The sequence below is a fragment of the Podarcis raffonei genome, chromosome 4 (genome assembly GCF_027172205.1).
Source record: "Podarcis raffonei isolate rPodRaf1 chromosome 4, rPodRaf1.pri, whole genome shotgun sequence".
NCBI lineage: Eukaryota > Metazoa > Chordata > Lepidosauria > Squamata > Lacertidae > Podarcis > Podarcis raffonei.
Window position 1 is genome coordinate 7326646 of NC_070605.1, and position 18622 is coordinate 7345267.

General features: G+C 47.3%; 3 protein-coding genes across 4 annotated transcripts in view; all 3 read right to left on the bottom strand.

Annotated features, from left to right (window-relative positions):
* Positions 1-18622, bottom strand: part of LOC128412207 (zinc finger protein 420-like) — a 378482-nt gene that overhangs the window by 342566 nt on the left and 17294 nt on the right. The window contains exons 1-2 of one of the 2 annotated variants that reach the window (XM_053385065.1): positions 6759-6836; positions 4938-5430 (exon numbers count right to left, since the gene is read on the bottom strand). In XM_053385065.1, the coding sequence (XP_053241040.1) occupies positions 4938-5339 (402 nt within the window). In that variant the 5' untranslated portion in view covers positions 5340-5430; positions 6759-6836. Of the gene's footprint in view, positions 1-4937; positions 5431-6758; positions 6837-18622 lie in introns of those variants that run through there. The other variant, XM_053385067.1, reaches the window with a different exon arrangement.
* LOC128412213 (zinc finger protein 345-like) overlaps positions 1-18622 on the bottom strand; it is a 71571-nt gene that overhangs the window by 35602 nt on the left and 17347 nt on the right. The gene's annotated exons all lie outside the window — the stretch shown is intronic.
* Positions 1-18622, bottom strand: part of LOC128412221 (zinc finger protein 501-like) — a 35128-nt gene that overhangs the window by 2133 nt on the left and 14373 nt on the right. The window lies entirely within an intron of this gene.

Below are 18622 nucleotides of genomic sequence, written 5' to 3' on the forward strand. Positions count from 1 at the left end.
ACTGTCCCTACATGACAGAAGAAAATCATATGGGTGTATACAAGATGACATGGAGCAATGTACTGTGAAGTTGAGTGCTAGGACTGGTCTAAATGTTAGAATTTTTTAAAAAAGCCATTGTTATCTCTCATGATTAAACCCATGTTAACTGGACAGTGGAACAATGGGACAGTGTTATTTGGAGCACTGAGACCCAAATCTCCTTGCTTGGTATTGATGGCATGAAATATGCGAGAATCAGAGATTTACATCCTACTTGCATTACACCGACCGTGAAACACGCAGATAGTGTGATGATCTGGGGTTGCATGGCAGCAAAAGGTGTGGGCAGAATATGCGTCATTAATGGGAATGTAAAACGCATCACCATAAAGAAGGCTGATCGCTGAAGAATTGATGCTTTTGAATTATGGTGCTGGAGGAGACTCTTGAGAGTCCCATGGACTGCAAGAAGATCAAACCTATCCATTCTGAAGGAAATCAGCCCTGAGTGCTCACTGGAAGGACAGATCGTGAAGGTGAGGCTCCAATACTTTGGCCACCTCATGAGAAGAGAAGACTCCCTGGAAAAGACCCTGATGTTGGGAAAGATGGAGGGCACAAGGAGAAGGGAACGACAGAGGACGAGATGGTTGGACAGTGTTCTCGAAGCTACAAACATGAGTCTGACCAAACTACGGGAGGCAGTGGAAGACAGGAGTGCCTGGCGTGCTCTGGTCCATGGGGTCACGAAGAGTAGGACACGACTAAACGACTAAACAACAACAAAACGCATCAATGAAATACTTGAGCCCAAACTGAAGTGTTCCACAGGTGATCTTTACCCAGATACGGAAGCATTTATATTTGTTTGTTTGTTTGTTTGTTTGTTTGTTTTCTATTTCAACAAGATTCAGCTCCATGTCATGTTGCTGCTGAGTGCAAAAGGTGCTTTCAAGATAATCTTATTTCACTGCCGGAATGGCCTGGGAATAGCCCAAACATTAACCCAATCAGAAATCTATAGAGCCGACTAAAGAAACTTATTAGTCAGAAGCAACCCAGCAATAAAGCCCAATTAACAGAGACAATAATTCAGTCTTGGTTTGGCATTCTTACAGCTGCAGAACTAAAAACTTGGTTCACTTCATGGAAAGGCGTTGTAAGGCCGTAATGAAAGCTAAAGGTTACCAATGGTTACCAAAGGTTTCACGTTTTTTTCTTTATGATTGCTGTTCTAATAAATACTCCTTCATAAAAGTCATTGCATTACATTCTTCATTAAATTGTCTTTCCATTGCTCTATAATTTTATGGTATTACTCCACACAAAAGTGGTGTTATGAGACATCAAACCTCAGAAATACACGTTTCACAAAAGATTTACACAAGTTTGGCCTCTAGTATAAGTTGTTAATTTTAAAGTTAATGTTCTTTTTATATGGGTTCAGATTATTATTATTTATGTTTCATGATTATATATGTGTTGTGCCGCTCAGAGTGGCTGAGGCAACCCAGAGAGATGGGCAGGATAGAAATAAAAATTACTATTATTATCACAGTGGTGCCATCTCCAATGTCAGTCGTCTCTTTGGTCAACCCAAGACTGACAGGAGCAAAAACAAAAACCTGAAGCCACTTATCTTTCCTAACAATTCTGAAGCTGACATTTAAGATCACAGAATCACAGAATCATAGAGTTGGAAGAGACCACAAGGGCCATCGAGTCCAACCTCCTGCCAAGCAGGAAACACCATCAGAGCACTCCTGACATATGGTTGTCAAGCCTCTGCTTAAAGACCTCCAAAGAAGGAGACTCCACCACACTCCTTGGCAGCAAATTCCACTGTCGAACAGCTCTTACTGTCAGGAAGTTCTTCCTAATGTTTAGGTGGAATCTTCTTTCTTGTAGTTTGGATCCATTGCTCCATGTCCGCTTCTCTGGAGCAGCAGAAAACAACCTTTCTCCCTCCTCTATGTGACATCCTTTTATATATTTGAACATGGCTATCATATCACCCCTTAACCTCATCTTCTCCAGGCTAAACATGCCCAGCTCCCTTAGCCGTTCCTCATAAGGCATCGTTTCCAGGCCTTTGACCATTTTGGTTGCCCTCCTCTGGACACGTTCCAGTTTGTCAATGTCCTTCTTGAACTGTGGTGCCCAGAACTGGACACAGTACTCCAGGTGAGGTCTGACCAGAGCAGAATACAGTGGCACTATTACTTCCCTTGATCTAGATGCTATACTCCTATTGATGCAGCCCAGAATTGCATTGGCTTTTTTAGCTGCCGCGTCACACTGTTGGCTCATGTCAAGTTTGTGGTCAACCAAGACTCCTAGATCCTTTTCACATGTACTGCTCTCAAGCCAGGTGTCACCCATCTTGTATTTGTGCCTCAGAAGTTCAGACCAGCCCAATCCTGCTAGAAAAAGGAATAATTTGAGAAAGATTGTTCAAAGAAAAAACTGTAATTTACTCTTTATTGTGGGGGTGTTAGGTTCCCAGGTGTTATAGGGGGCACTGTTGAGCTTTGTGAAAATAGATGAGGTTGGTCCCATAGAGGTAGTTTTTGAAGTTCCAGTCTGATATGGCGATCCCACAGGGAGCCTTACCAAGAGAGGCCACGATCCCACGATTCTCCTCCATGACATCCTTATGCAGAGCTCTCTGGTCAGGATCCAGCAACGCCCACTCCTCGTCCGTGAAACGAACAGCGACATCTTCAAAGCACAATGAACCCTAAATGAAAATGGAAATGTCCTCCTCTGAGACAGCAGAAATATGATCTGCTACACAATGCTCTGTTGTTTCCTTCCTGTATATTGTGGTGTTGTTTCAATAGGGTTGCTTTGCTGCACATTTCAAATATGGATGCTTATTTTATTCTGCGTTTTAATTATGCGTATTTGTCTTTGTGCAAATACGTGGTTCTCCACATTGTGTTTTCCAAGTCATTTTGCCTACGCAAGCATTCCAGTTTGCCTGATGGAAGGATCCACTTTCTCCTCTCCTCCTGAGCTGTTCTAGGGAGTTCCCTCCCAATGCCCTAGAGCCAAATTCAAGGGGTTCATGGGGGCATGGAGGGGGGAGCAATGGGGGGCAGGCCCCATTTTGCAGCCGATGGGGCTGGTTAGGTGAATCCAGGCCACTATTTGTTCACATTTGTCCACCACTTAGAAACCAATTTTAGCATTCATTGATGAATCTTGTAAAAGGTTACCAGATTTTTTTCAATGAATCCGGGGACACTAAGTATAAATATATAAATAAATAATACTATATGTGTGGTACGTTGATGCTGCAGCGATGGAGGTGGCAGAGGGGCGGCCACCACCTTGACCTCAACCGCCACGGTTCCCCTTCCTCCGAGGCTTCTATCTCCTTTCTCCATGAGCCTGGGTAGCCCCTGAATTGTTGGTTCTTCGGTGGTGGTGGTGGGGAAGCGCTGCACGGTGGGTCAGGCATGGAAGGCGAAGAAGGAAGGCCAAGAGCAGCGGCAAGGCTCGGGCAGCGCGATGCCTCCCTTCTCATCGGAGCAGCCCCAATTCCATTCCTACTTGCATGCTAGCAGGAGGGAGCGTAGATCCCTTAGCTGCGAAGCGAGGCTTTACACTGCCTTTCGGAGCAGCCCCATCCCAACTGCTACTTGCGTGCAAGCAGGAGGGGGCAGGGATCTCTCAGGCAGCTCTTGGCTGCTGAGACTGCCACTGCTGCATTTCCCGGGGACATTAGATGAAATCTGGGGACATTCCAGGGATGGTATTTGTCCGCAGAATTATTCACAAATCTGAGGACAGTCCCTGCGAAAAGGGGACGTCTGGTAACCCTAGTCAAGAAAAAAAATAAGACTGTTTTGAATGGCCATCTGTCTCTAGCATGATCTAGCAGAGATTCCTGCAATGCACAGGGTCTCCTGGCTCTGAGAGACAAGCAGGGAGGGTGGCTTCTGGAAAAAGAAGAGGGATCCACCGGTGGCACTTCCTTATCCTGACTCACCTCTGCCTCCCGACCTTCCTCTCCCACTCGCCTCCTTCCTCTTCTGCCTCTGATTCTGCACTGCATTCTGCCACAGAGTCTCCCAGCTCACTAAGCCCTGTAACCCCTTCAGCTTCTGACACCTCCTCTTCCCAGGCTTCCCCCTCTTCCCCCTCTGACCGCCCATCCTTCTTCTACCTCCACTTCTTTGGCTCTCAGCCATCTTCCTTCCTGGTTCCCCAGCTGTATCCTCCCACCATTCCTCTGTCCCCAACCAGTCCATGACATTGCTCCATCCCTCAGCCTCTGTCCCCACAAGGCAGCTTCCCCTGACCTGATCTGGTTCCACAGCTGCTGCTTCCCTTCTGCCCCCATGAAAAGACGGATCAGGAGGTCTTGCCGGCATCCTTCTGTCACCTGCAAGAGAAAATAGGTAAGCATGATGCCAGGAGTGCCTGATTCTCTCACAGGTGAAACAGGGCATCTCTAACTGCAGATGGGCCTTTGAGAAATCCTTACCTGCTGAGAGCATTTGGACGTTTGTGCCCATTTTATATGTTAGTTGTGCAGAAATACATCTCCCCTCCTCTGGACCCTTCTTCCCAACTGTCTCCCCCCAAAGCAAGATGAAAAGAACCCTCAGATGAGTTGGAAAACCAACAGAATGAGACCAAACTGAGAAAAACCACCTTCCTCCTTACCCAGTGGCCTCTCTCTTGTGTCCAATGGAGGCCTCTCTGCCTCACAGGAATCCAGGTCCATTTCTGCAAAGAGATCCTTTCCCTGAAAAAAAAACAAGGATTTAAAACAGAGAATGGTGAGAAATATTAGACAGAGAATGACAAAGACTTGAAGGGTGTGAGATCTCATTCCATGGATGCTTTCTCAGAAAATGGATGGGCCATCAGCAGATCATTATGGGATGTTCTCCATCCTGTTTGGAGCCCCTTGGGAGTATCCAGAGTAAAGTCTCTCTCACCTGCTTTCTCTCCTCTGCCTGACTCAGGAGGAAACCTTCGGCCAGGGCCACCGCCTGGGAACTGGTCTCCGCTCCGCAGTCCCTCACCCAGCTCTCCATCTCCGGGGGAAGGACAGCCAGGAACTGCTCCAAGATCACCAGGTCCAGCATCTCAGCTTTCGTGTGCCTTTCTGGCTTCAGCCACTGGTGGCAAAAGTGGTAGAGTCGGCTGCAAACCTCTCGGGGTCCTTTGGCCTCCTGGCAGCAGAACTGCCTCAACTGCTGGCTCTGCACCTCTGAGCGGAGGGTGTCCTCCTCACCCAGGATCTTCTGCACTGGGTTTTCCCAGAATCCCCCACTGCTCCCAGTTTGGCTGCCATGGCCTCTTCCTGTTACAGGGCCAGCTAAGTCTTGCTCATCCATGTGTGCTCTCAGGAAGCCTCTGAGAGATCGCAAGGAACCCTTTGGACTTCTGCCAAGTTCTGTCTGTCGTACTGAAAAGCTCAAGGAAATCCTACAAAGCAAATACATTGTTTTGTTACAGAATTTGCAGGTCAGAGGAAGAAAAAGCTTCCCTTAGCAAGCAAACCATGAGCTATTTTCTGAAGAAGAAGGAGGAGGAGGAGGAGGAGGAGGAGGAGAGGAAGCTCTCCTAGAAAGAAGATTGCAATGCAAAATGTTGTTGGAGGCAACTGAAGGTGGGGAATGGTTCCCTGAGGAAGCATGGATGAGTCTTGCTGGGAACCAGGGCTGGACTGTACTGCATCCCAGACCATGAGCTATCTTTTTGAAAAGAAAGAGGAGAAGAACTAAGTCTCTAGCCTTCTAGCAATGCAAAATGTGGAGGCAACTGAAGGGATTTATGGGAGATTAATCAACCTGGTTTCTGCAGCCTTCCAGTCAATGCATGAAGTCAGAACCAACTGACAAGAGAATCGTTTGTATCTTGTGAAAATGGATACTTGGCTCTAGTGGGGGTCCTCAGGAGTTGCTCCCCACCCCCACCCCCACTCCCCTGCTTCTGTCTCCTTTTCTTGCACTTGGACTCTCTGCCGCTCTCCAGACAGACTCCTGGGGTGGGGTCTCTTTTTCTTTGCTCTGAGGGCCAGGTATGTATCTGACCAACCCCCTGAGGGCCAAGTGGGCAAAGCCAAAGACATCTCCCTTGAAATTTAGGCGGGTAATTTATTATTATTATTCTGTTAGATAGCTTCACACACACACACACACACACACACACACAGCCATTCATGCCAAGGTCCCTGGAGGCTTGGTGAGTAGCAGCGCCCATTTCCGGCTTCTTTGCCAGCAACAATCCCTTTGGCACAGAGAGGATGTGGTCCTGGGATGCCATGCTCTGGGTACGAGGGGATTGCTGCAGTGGCCTCCGTGGGGAGCTGCCCTTGGAGACGACTGGGAAACTGGTCCGCAGTGCAGCAGCCAGAAAATGGGCTGGGATCCCTCTCTTTGTTCCTGGCCTTTCTCTCCCACCTTTCCTTCCTCCCTCCACGTGAGGTTTTCTTGGGGGGGGGGCTAGTTCACCTCCTCGTCCAGCTTTGGAAAACCATTTGCACATGTTTCCTCTGTTGTGCAATGAGGCTGAGCGATGTCACACAGAGTTAAAGTCCCAGGGACTCCTTTGTTTAAAGAAGGGAGATTTTTTTCCGAAAGGGGGGGCGGAGGGCCAAATGAGTTTGGGATCCTCTGATCTCCAGGAAGGAGAGCGTGGCAGACCTGGCCCCTCCCTGATCAGGCCCCCCAGGCACCCTCTCCTGCTGCAGCCCTGGGACCCCCCCCCCGTCTCCCCACTGCACCCTCTGGGGGGAGAGAGAGGAGACTCACCAGATCCCAGGAGGGGACAGCGAGGCAGCCCTTGCAGGAGAGACACCAAAGCAAGGAAAGGCCTGGGGAGGGAGGGGCCTTGGCTATGGAGGACCTGGCCCCCTCTTGCTTCCTGGCCTCTCTAGGAAGGCAGCTCACTTCCCTTTAACCCTTGCCAAGCCGAGTCCCTCCAGCTCAGCCCTCTCTCGCTCCGCAGAACCTGAGATTCTTATTATTTTTAATGGATTTTGGGGGGCAACTGCCCCCCTGGCTACGCCAATGCCCAGATATCCTTTTGGGGGTGAGGCTCTTGGCTGGACTCTGAGCATCTCCCTCCCTTGGCCAGAAACCAGAGGAAGAACTTGCAGGGAAAAGGGCTTTGCAGGAGGCAAGGAAGCTCCTCCTAGAATTCCGGAGTGGAGAGATAGGAGGGGATCCCAGGGTCATCTAGTCCAACCCCCAGCAATGCAGGAATCTCCCTAAAGCATCCATGGCAGATGGCCCTCCGATCCCTGCTTAGAAACCTCCAAGGAAGGAGAGTCCACCACCTCCCAAGGGAGACCCTTCCCCTGCCAAACGACTCTTAGATGTCCCTCAAGGCAGCGGGTCCTGAGTTCTAGCCCTGCTGAAACAATTGCACTGGCTGCCAAGGAGGAACCCAGCGAAGTTCAAAATAAATAAATCCCAATCTCATCATAAATGAGAATTTATGCTAGAAATTTATGAGAATTTCTTATGCACGCTTTTTATGCTAATATACAAAAGTATGCTATTTCCCTTTCCAGAAATGCTTAATTGCTAATTCAAAGGACTGAAAATGGATGGTTGTTGTTATTATGTTTAGGGAAGCTTTTAATATTTGATGGACTATTGTATTTTAATATTTTGTTGGAAGCCGCCCAGAGTGGCTTGGGAACCCAGCCAGGTGGGCAGGGTATAAATATATTACTATTACTATTATTATTATTATTATTATTATTATTATTATTTATTAAATTGATTATTAAATTATTATTATTATTTGATCAGGAGAGTGTTCTCCTTTCGAAAGAGGCAGGTGGAATCTCCAGGGTTGCTAATAGCATAACGTTGAAAGGCTAGGGAAACATGGGGAGCCCTAGAGCATCTGCTTGGCATGCAGAATGTCCCAGCGTCAACCCCTGACATCTCCTGCAAGGGCTGGACGAAATCCCTGCCTGAAACTGGGGAGCAGCTGCCAGTCATTGTAGGCCAGGGGTCCTCAAACTATGTTCCGCGGGATGAATCCAGCCTGCCAGGGTCGTGAATCTAACCTGCACGGCCATTTTAGAACCTGGCAAGTGTCTTAGGCTGAAAGCATCTCGCCATCCGCTCAGTCAGTCCCCGTGTCTTGAACGACCTACATTGGCTCCCAGTATGTTTCCAAGCACAATTCAAAGGTGCTGACCTTTAAAGCCCTAAATGGCCTCAGCCCAGTATACGTGAAGGAGTGTCTCCACCCCCATCATTCTGCCTGGACACGGAGGTCCAGTTCTGAGGGCCTTCTGGCGGTTCCCTCATTGCGAGAAGCAAAGCTACAGGGAACCAGGCAGAGGGCTCTCTAAATTTCAATTAGCAGTACTGGGGGTGGTTCAGATTCTGGGGCAGTGCTTTTGGCCAGCAGAGGGTGTCACAGGGCCAGCCTACTTTCCCTTTAAAGCAAATTGGGTCTCCAGCTGGTTTTGGATTACAACTCCCATCATCCCTAACTAGCAGGACCAATGGGGAGGGATGATGGGAATTGTAGTCCGGGAGCTGCTGGGGACACAAGTTTGGCCCGTAAGGATCGGACCGGTCCACATTTGTATTTTCTTGTATTTTGTTTTCCTCCTTTGTGTGTTTATTTATTTTATTTTTTAAGAGGGCAAATTGAAAGAGAAATTGTGTGGTAAGTTGCGGAATAATAAAAGGTTGCGTTTGAAAATAACAAACCAACCTGGGGGGTAGCCTTGTAATCATTTTACACTTAGTTAACCCTTTCCTTATTGTTGTGTATTGAGTCAAAGGATTTTATATCTGTATTATTATTGTCTGTATTTGCATTAGGGTAAAGTAACTGCCTTTTGGTTCCAGAGGGTACAGCTACTATTGGTTCATTTAAGCTGCTGTATTTGGATCCTCTGTCTTATTGGTTTCCTCCAAAAGGCAGGACTGTGATTGCCTGATATTGTTCCCTCCAAAATGTATCCTTTCTAGCTAGTTCCCTGTCCCTATAAATGTAGCTCTCCCCTCCTCAGTTCCCAGTCTTGTTTGCTTAAATAAAGAAGTGTTACTACAGAACTGTCTCCAGCATATTATGTCAAGAGAGCTGAAATCACAAACCCCACGTCACAACAACTGGCGACGAAGGTGGGATCCGGAATGCTGAGGAGCGGTTAAACGCAGCCCTGCCTCAGAGTCCGGATTGTAGCTAAGAACAAGACTCACTGACTGGCTGAGAAGACGACCCTGCCCACAGGACAATGGAGAGTCCAAGGGTATTGGAGCCCTTCCAGGCATCAGAGCCCCACCCGTGGGAAGACTACGTCAAACACTTTGAGTTCTTCGCAGTGGCTCAAGGGATCACCGATGCCAGCAAAAGAAGGGCCACATTCCTGAGCTACTGTGGGCCTGAGACCTTCAAGCTGGCCAAGGCATTGCTTGCTCCAGCGAAGCTAAGTGAGACACCTCTCAAAGATATCCTTGCCTGCCTGACAAGCCATTTGGCGCCTACTGAGACCAAGATGGCCCTGCGGTTGGAGTTTCATAAGAGGCAGCAGCGTGCTGGGGAGTCTGTATCTGCATTCCTAGCTGAACTGCGGAAGCTCGCTCAGCACTGCGACTTCCAAGATCTGGAAGAGACTCTCCTGGATCAGTTTATCGGTGGTCTGAGCAGCAAGAAAGCCAGAAGACGCATCGTGGCTAAAGAAGAGGTTACCCTTGCTTCAGCCTTGAAGGAGGCCACCGCCACGGAGAATTATGAAAGAGAGGAGCTTGATGCCAGTCGCAAGGCCCCTAAGCCACAGATTGAAGTTGCGCATGCCATGGACGAGCTAGAGGCTACTCCGAGCCAAAGCCCAGTCTGTGGGGTCGAGTCAGTGCGTCAGGCCTGCACAGTGCACAAAGATCACCGAGGCAGGTGCCCTGGTTGTGGCGGAAACCATGAGCGGAAGAGTTGTTGTTTCCGGGATGCTATGTGCCGGACGTGCGGGAAGACAGGTCACATCGCCAGGGTCTGTAGATCGGCGGCGTTGGGAGCGACAGGAGCAACTAGACTGGAGCATCGCAGACCGTCCACGGCAAACCATGTTCTAAAGGACTGCCACTACATAACGGAGATCAACGGGAGGGTCGTGCAGTTTCTAGCGCAAGGCAAGGCACACGTCAAGGTGAAGATTGAGGGTCAGCTGTGCGACATGGAGGTGGACTCCGGATCTGGATTCACTATCGTGTCGGACCAGACCGCGAGGGCATTCTTCCCCAGGGGTAAGTTGCCCCCTCTGGAGCCCTTCCCGGCAAACTTGCAGTCATACTCAGCGGGCCGCATCCATGTCATGGGAATGTGTGCCGTGAGGGTACAGTTCCGGGACAAACAGGCGGTACTCAAACTGGTGGTTGCGAAGGGCAGTCGCCCCAGTCTCCTGGGCACTGACTGGTTCCCCGCCCTGGGACTGAGTATATCAGGGCTTAATTCAATCCAAACCTGCCCTGAGATGAGCGAGGCATTATGCAAAGAATTTGCTGGTCTCTTCAATGGAAAACTGGGTCGTTATAAAGGGCCCCCAGTTGACTTCGAATTGGACCCTGGGGTGGCCCCAATCCGACTCAAACCAAGGCGAGTGCCATTTGCACTGCAACCCAAGATCGAAGCAGAGCTGGATAAATTGGTCAAGCAGGGAGTTCTCTCACCCGTGGACTCTGCTCAGTGGGAGACTCCAATCGTCACGCCCCTTAAAGCAAATGGGGAAGTCAGGATCTGTGCAGATTACAAATGTACTATCAATAAGGCACTCAGGGGAAACTCATACCCCATTCCAGTCGTATCACATCTGTTGGCTAAACTGGCTGGGGGCAAGGTGTTCGCCAAAATTGACCTGGCACAAGCTTACCAACAGCTGCCAGTAACCCCACAATCAGCGGAAGCACAGACTATTGTCACACATAAAGGGGCGTTCAGAGTTAACAGATTACAATTTGGAGTTTGTGTGGCCCCAGGGATTTTTCAAGGGCTCATGGAACGCCTGTTAAGAGGTCTGCCGGGGGTCTTGCCATTTTTTGATGACGTTTTGATTGCTGGAAAAGACCCACAGGAACTGGTTGCGTGTGTCCGTGCAGTGTTGCTCAAGTTCAAGGAGGTGGGGTTGCAACTGAAAAAGGAAAAATGCAGTTTTGGGGTGCCAACTGTGGATTTCTTGGGGTTTAAAATTGATGCATCAGGCATCCACCCCACAGATGCTAAGATTAAGGCCATCATCGAGGCACCACGACCACAGAACAAGACGCAGTTGCAGTCATTCCTGGGACTTATTAACTTTTATCATTCGTTCTTACCCCAGAAAGCTTCGGTAGCTGAACCATTACATCGACTGTTGCAGAAAAAGAATGTGTGGCGATGGGGGCAGGGGCAGCAGAAGGCTTTTGACTCCTTGCGAGGAATGCTGAGTAGCAGGAGCGTCCTTGCTCATTATGATGAGTCGAAGCCGCTGGTCCTGGCATGTGATGCCTCTCAATACGGCCTGGGGGCGGTGCTGAGTCATAGGGAACCAGATGGGTCGGAAAAGCCCATCTCTTTCTATTCCCGTACGTTGTCGCCCACGGAGCGCAACTATGCTCAAATTGACAAAGAGGCGCTTGCAATTGTGGCAGGAATCAAAAAGTTCCATGATTATGTGTATGGTCGCCATTTCTCCATTGAAACGGACCACAAACCACTGTTAGGGTTGTTCAACCCGAACAAACAAACGCCACAAATTCTCTCCCCCAGAATGTTGCATTGGTCTATATTCCTGAACGGGTTCCAGTACACCTTGACCCATGTGCCGGGGAAACGGTTGTGCCACGCTGATGCGCTGAGTCGATTGCCTCTTCCTGGCGGGAGCAATGTGGATCCTGCTTCAGCGGAGCACATAATGATGCTGGAAACACTTCCGGGGGCTCCTGTAACGGCTACTGATATAGCTGAGAAAACGAGGAAAGATGCTGTTCTCTCCCGTGTGCTCACTTGGGTGGGGAGGGGGTGGCCAGGTGGTCCGCATGAAGACAAATTCAGGCCTTATGCGACAAGGCAGCACGAGTTGTCCATGCATAAGGGTTGTCTCCTGTGGGGAGATAGGGTGATCATCCCAGCACCACTGAGAAACAGGGTTCTTGAGACGCTTCACATGGGACACCCGGGAATGGTCAGGATGAAGTCGCTAGCCCGATGCTATGTGTGGTGGCCTGGAATGGACCAGAACATAGAACAATGGGTACGAACATGCAAGGCATGCCAAGAGGTGCGGCCAGAGGTGGCCAGAGCACCAGTTCACTGGTGGGAGCAGTCCAGATCTCCCTGGAGCCGGCTGCACTTAGATTTTGCTGGGCCATTCCAGGGGAAGGTCTTTTTGGTTATCGTCAATGCATATTCCAAATGGTTAGAAGTGGCGATGGTCCCTAGCATGGCATCAGCTGCCGTAATCAAGGTGTTGAGGCAGCTGTTTGCAACCCACGGGTTACCTGAGACCATTGTATCAGATAATGGGGCAGCTTTTGTATCCCAATAATTCAGGGCATTCTTGGCTGATAACTTCATAAGAGGGGTCACATCCGCGCCCTTTCACCCATCCTCCAATGGGCAGGCTGAGCGCATGGTAAGAACAGCCAAAGAATCCATTGCGTGCTTAATGGAGGGTAACTGGTCAGCTCGCATCGCGCGAATGTTATTTTAGCAGCATGCGACGCCGTGTACTGCGACGGGCAAGTCGCCAGCTGAGCTGCTCTTGGGTAGAAGACTGGTAACGGTGCTGGATTATGTCCACCCCGATAAAATGCCAAACCGTAATTCAAGAGCAACCCCCCAGGCTGAGACTGACACAACAAGGCATCTCGCCCCTGAAGATCTGGTCTGGGTGAGGAACTATTCACGAGGTTCGCGGTGGGTGGCTGGTGTGGTCACCCGGACTAGTGGATCTGTGTCCTATTATGTGACCTTGGAAAATGGGCAAGTTTGGAAGAGACATATAGATCAGCTGAGGCGCCGGGTGCTCAGCAGGGAGGGGTCAGATAATTCATCCCTGGCTAACGACGCAGAGCTGCAAGACCAGAGTGAAAATGGCCCAGAGGTGCAGTCACCAGGGGCTTCAGCAAATGAACCAGGGTCTGCTAGTCCTCAGGATGACGAGGTACAGGTAGGGGACCCTGCCATGTCTGGGACTCCATCTGTTCCTGACGAAACCCCTATAGCACCCCCCCACCACCACAGGTAACATCCAATCCAGAACCGGCAACACCTGTTGTCAGGAGATCAAGCAGAAGTTGTAGGACCCCACAGTACCTGAGAGATTACGTCTGCGGTGCTCACTAGGGGGGGAGGGGTGTTGTGTATTGAGTCAAAGGATTTTATATCTGTATTATTATTGTCTGTATTTGCATTAGGGTAAAGTAACTGCCTTTTGGTTCCAGAGGGTACAGCTACTATTGGTTCATTTAAGCTGCTGTATTTGGATCCTCTGTCTTATTGGTTTCCTCCAAAAGGCAGGACTGTGATTGCCTGATATTGTTCCCTCCAAAATGTATCCTTTCTAGCTAGTTCCCTGTCCCTATAAATGTAGCTCTCCCCTCCTCAGTTCCCAGTCTTGTTTGCTTAAATAAAGAAGTGTTACTACAGAACTGTCTCCAGCATATTATGTCAAGAGAGCTGAAATCACAAACCCCACGTCACAACACTTATGACCCAGTATGATGTCACACACCTAGGAGGGCTAACGCCACATACCTCCCCCCTTAAGAAGATTGACTCAGGAGGGATAACTTAACCTACCGTATTTTTTGCCCTATAACACGCACCTGACCATAAGACGCACGTAGTTTTTAGAGGAGGAAAAGAAGAAAAAAATATTCTAAACGAAACAGTGGATGTATGATTTTTGTGGTTCATGCTGTGGCCACAGACATGTGATCTGATGGTGAATTTGGGGTGACCCAGTGCAAAAATCCTGAGGATCCATGTGGATCGTGCTTTGTAACCACGTTTTAAGTGGGGAGGGAATGAAAAGCACTCAAGGGACAAGGAACACGCGTGGGGTGGGTGGAGAAGGATCCTTTCGGCGAGCTGAGCGGGGAGGAGGGAGGGAAAGAGCACTGTTGCTTTAAAGGTATACTTAAGGTATCTGCCCTGTGCCTGGGGTTTTTTCCATTTAACAGTTTGCCGCCTCTTCCTTCCGCTCCTTGTTTTGAGGCAGAATAGATTTGAGCAAGTGAGGAGGACTTGGATTGCAGGGGATTCGCCATTAGCTGTGTAAAAGCGCTCCTCCTTGCAGCCTTCTACTTTGTTTGTACACGTGGCTACTGGTATCAGGTTCAGTTTGAGAGATAAGCAGCCACCAGCAGCAATAGAATGGAGCACAAAAAAGCGGTAGGGGAACTAGGACCCAGACAATGCTCAAATCTATCCTGCCTGAAAACAAGCTGCAGAAGTAAAAAAGCACACTCCAGCTCCCGTCCCCAGCGGATCAGCTGAGGGGGGGGGATTTGCATAGTTTTCCCCTCTCCCTCATCCCTTGCCTTCCCCAGCCTTCTTTTTTACTTCCTGGTTTTCACTGCGTGGCTCAGAGCTCGAGGTTGGGTTTTTTTTTGCTGCTGGTTGCTTAATCTTTTCCCTTCCCAATCCAACCCCTCCTGTGCCCTGCCGTCCCTCTGCAGCCTCATTGCTCCGTTTAGAGCAAACGTTGCTCCGTTTAGAGAGAGACCTTTGCTAGCTGAGGCTGCAGCAGCTGTTGCTGACTACGCAACGCTTTTAAAAGCGCCTGCTGGCGTTTAACCGCCTGCCTCCTTCCGGCTCGCTATGGCTCCCGTCTGTCCCTCCTCCCGTGTAAGCGGCTGCTTCCCGCTTTGCTGCCATGGCTCTCCTTCACTCCCTCCTCCCCGGCTCCTCCGTAGGTTGCTTTAAAGCAAGCAAAGCGAGAGCCGCGCAAAGCGGGACAGACGCTTTGCTTGACTGACGGCAGCCAGGGCTCCAGTCCAGTGCATTCGCTCCGTAACACACACAGGCATTTCCCCTTACTTTCTAGGAGCAAAAAAGTGTGTGTTATGGAGCGAAAATTACGGTAGTTATTCTCCTGATCAATCAGCATTACATATCTTTTTAAAAAAAAAATAATAATAATATTTATTAAAGTTTCAAAAAAGTTACAAAAATGAAAAAAGAAAGAAAAAGAAACAAAAAATACAAAATACAGAAAAATAAAAACAATTAAAAACAAGCCGGTCTTTCCATGTCTTGTCTTTCATTTACTTGTTTCCCTGACCTCCTCACACCTCCCTTCTTTGTATTCTAGTTCAATTAGTTATTTCAGCAAATCCTTTCCATTTTTGCTTTTATCTTAATAATTTATCTTAATATATTTTAACTTTACATTCTCACCTGTTAACAATCCATTTTTACATACCCCTTTGTAACATTACTGCTAAAACCACATAACTTCATTCAAGCATCCTTCTAACATTCCTTAATTTTACAGTATTTCTGTAGATAGTCTTTAAATTTCTTCCAATCTTCTTCTACCGACTCTTCTCCCTGGTCTCGGATTCTGCCAGTCATTTCCGCCAGTTCCATGTACTCCATCACCTTCATCTGCCATTCTTCCCGGGTGGGTAGATCTTGTGTCTTCCAATACTTTGCGATAAGTATTCTTGCTGCTGTTGTGGCATACATAAAAAAAGTTCTATCCTTCTTTAACACCAATTGGCCGACCATGCCCAGGAGAAAGGCCTCTGGTTTCTTCAGGAAGGTATATTTAAATACCTTTTTCATTTCATTATAGATCATCTCCCAGAAAGCCTTAATCCTTGGGCACGTCCACCAAAGGTGAAAGAATGTACCTTCAGTTTCTTTACATTTCCAGCATTTATTTTCGGGCAAATGATATATTTTTGCAAGCTTGACTGGTGTCATGTACCACCTGTATATCATTTTCATAATATTCTATCTTAAGGCATTACATGCCGTAAATTTCATACCTGTGCTCCATAACTGTTCCCAGTCAGCCAACATAATGTTATGTCCAACATCTTGTGCCCATTTAATCATAGCAGATTTCACCGTTTCATCCTGAGTGTTCCATTTCAGCAGCAAGTTATACATTCTTGATAAAATCTTAGTTTTGGGGTCTAACAGTTCTGTTTCCAATTTTGATTTTTCCACCTGGAAGCCAATTTTCTTGTCCAAATTGTATGCCTCTATTATTTGATAATAATGAAGCCAATCTCGCACTTTGTCTTTTAGTTTCTCAAAGCTCTGCAATTTCAATTTATCTCCTTCTTGTTCCAAAATTTCCCAATATTTCGGCCATTTGGCCTCCATATTGAGCTTTTTCTGAGCCTTCGCTTCCATCGGTGACAACCACATTGGGGTTATATTTTCAAGTAGGTCTTTATATCTTATCCAGACATTAAAGAATGCTTTCCTGACAATATGGTTTTTAAACGCTTTTGTGCTTTGACCTTATCATACCACAAATATGCATGCCACCCAAATACATTATTGAAACCTTCTAAGTCCAAAATGTCTGTGTTCTCAAGAAGCAGCCATTCTTTCAGCCAGCAAAATGCAGCTGATTCATAGTAAAGTTTAAGGTCTGGCAGGGCAAATCCACCTCTTTCTTTTGCATCAGTTAGTATTTTAAATTTTATTCTGGGCTTCTTGCCCTGTCAGACAAATCTAGAAATATCTCTCTGCCACTTCTTGAAACAGTCCATTTTGTCCAAAATTTGCAGTGTTTGAAACAAAAACAACATTCTTGGCGATACATTTTTATCGCGGCAATACGGCCTAGCAATGAAAGCTTCAAATTTGACCATATTTCTAAATCTTTTTTGACTTCCATCCAACATTTTTCATAGTTATCTTTGAATAAATTCACATTCTTAGCTGTCATATTAACCCCCAGGTATTTCACTTTCTTGACCAATGTTAAACTTGTCTCCTTCTGAAACCTCTCTCTCTCAATCACTGTTAGATTTTTCTCTAAAACCTTAGTTTTTAGCTTATTCAACTTAAATCCTGCAACCTGACCAAATTCTTGAATCAGTTCCAATACTCTTTTGGTGCTAGATTCTGGCTCCTGTAATGTCAATACGAGATCATCTGCAAATGCTTTCAATTTGTACTATTTGGCTCCGACTTGTATACCCTTAACCAATTGGTCCCTTCTAATCATATTTAAGAGGACCTCCAGGACCTATATAAAAAGCAATGGGGAAATTGGGCAACCTTGTCGTGTCCCTTTCTCTATCTTAAATTCCTCCGTCACCACATTATTAACAATTAGTTTGGCCTTTTGTTCAGAATATATTGCACCTATACTGTTTCCACAGCATTACATATCTAATGCAAATAAACATTTACTAATCTGTTATTACACCCTTCACATCCCACATAACATTGGTACATCAATTACTTTGTTCTGGCAAAATATACACTTATACATAAAACCTGATATATCTTAGGTATTCAGTTAACTACAGAAAAATTATAACTGTGCACTGGTTAACTTTCAACCGCAGGTCTTTTTGATAAGGCATCTGCAATGGTGTTCAGGGACCCTTTCACATTTTTAATTGTAAAATTAAAGTCTTGCAGCGATAGGGCCCACCTCATCAACTTACTGTTTTTCATTGTTCTCAGCCACAGCAAGGGTGAATGGTCAGTACATAAGATAAAAGTTCGGCCCTTATCTTATGTACTGACCATTCACCCTTGCTGTTCGGCCCCAGATGTTTCTATAATGCCCACACGATGGCAAGGCATTCCTTCTCGATGGTCGAAAATGTCTTTCCTTCGGAAGTAATTTCTTGCTTATGAAGGTGATCGGACGCAGGTCGTCCTTCTCTAAGTGTTGACACAGTATGGCCCCGATCCTGGCATTAGAGGCATCGGTGAAGACGGTGAACTCACGATCATAATTAGGAGCAACAAGGACTGGTCCTGACGTCAAGGCGCTTTTTAAGGCATCAAAGGCCTGCTGACACGCTGCTGTCCATTTAACCATATCTGGCTCCTTCTTCCGAGTTAGGTCAGATAAAGGCGCTGCTAACTCACTAAATTTTGGAATAAATATTCGATAATAACCGGCTAGTCCTAGGAAAGCTCTTTCTTCTTGGAGGTAGGGGTAGGCCATTTTGAAATGGCTTCTACCTTTGTCTCTAAAGGTTTCATCACTCCTCCTCCCAACATGTGTCCCAGGTATTGAATAATCGAGCCCCCTATCTGGCATTTGCTAGCTTTGATGGTTAAGCCCGCCTCTTTAATTCGCTGTAGCACTATCCCTAAGTGCTCTTTGTGTTTATCCCAAGTTGGACTGTACACAGCAATATTGTCTAAATAAGCAACTGTGAACCCTCATAATCCGTTCAGGATTTTGTCCACCAGTCGCTGAAAAGTGGCTGGCGCATTCTTTAAACTCAAACAGCCCTATGCGACTTCTAAACACAGTTTTCTCCTGGTTCCTAGGGTCCATTTTTACTTGATAGTATCCCTTTGTTAAGTCTAGGCAGGTGATGTAATGACCCTGGCCTATAGCTTCGATCAGGTTATCTAAATGTGGCATTGGATATGCATCTGCTTTAGTGACATGGTTCAGCTTCCTATAATCCAGGCAAAATCTGATAGATCCCTCAGGTTTGTCTAACAA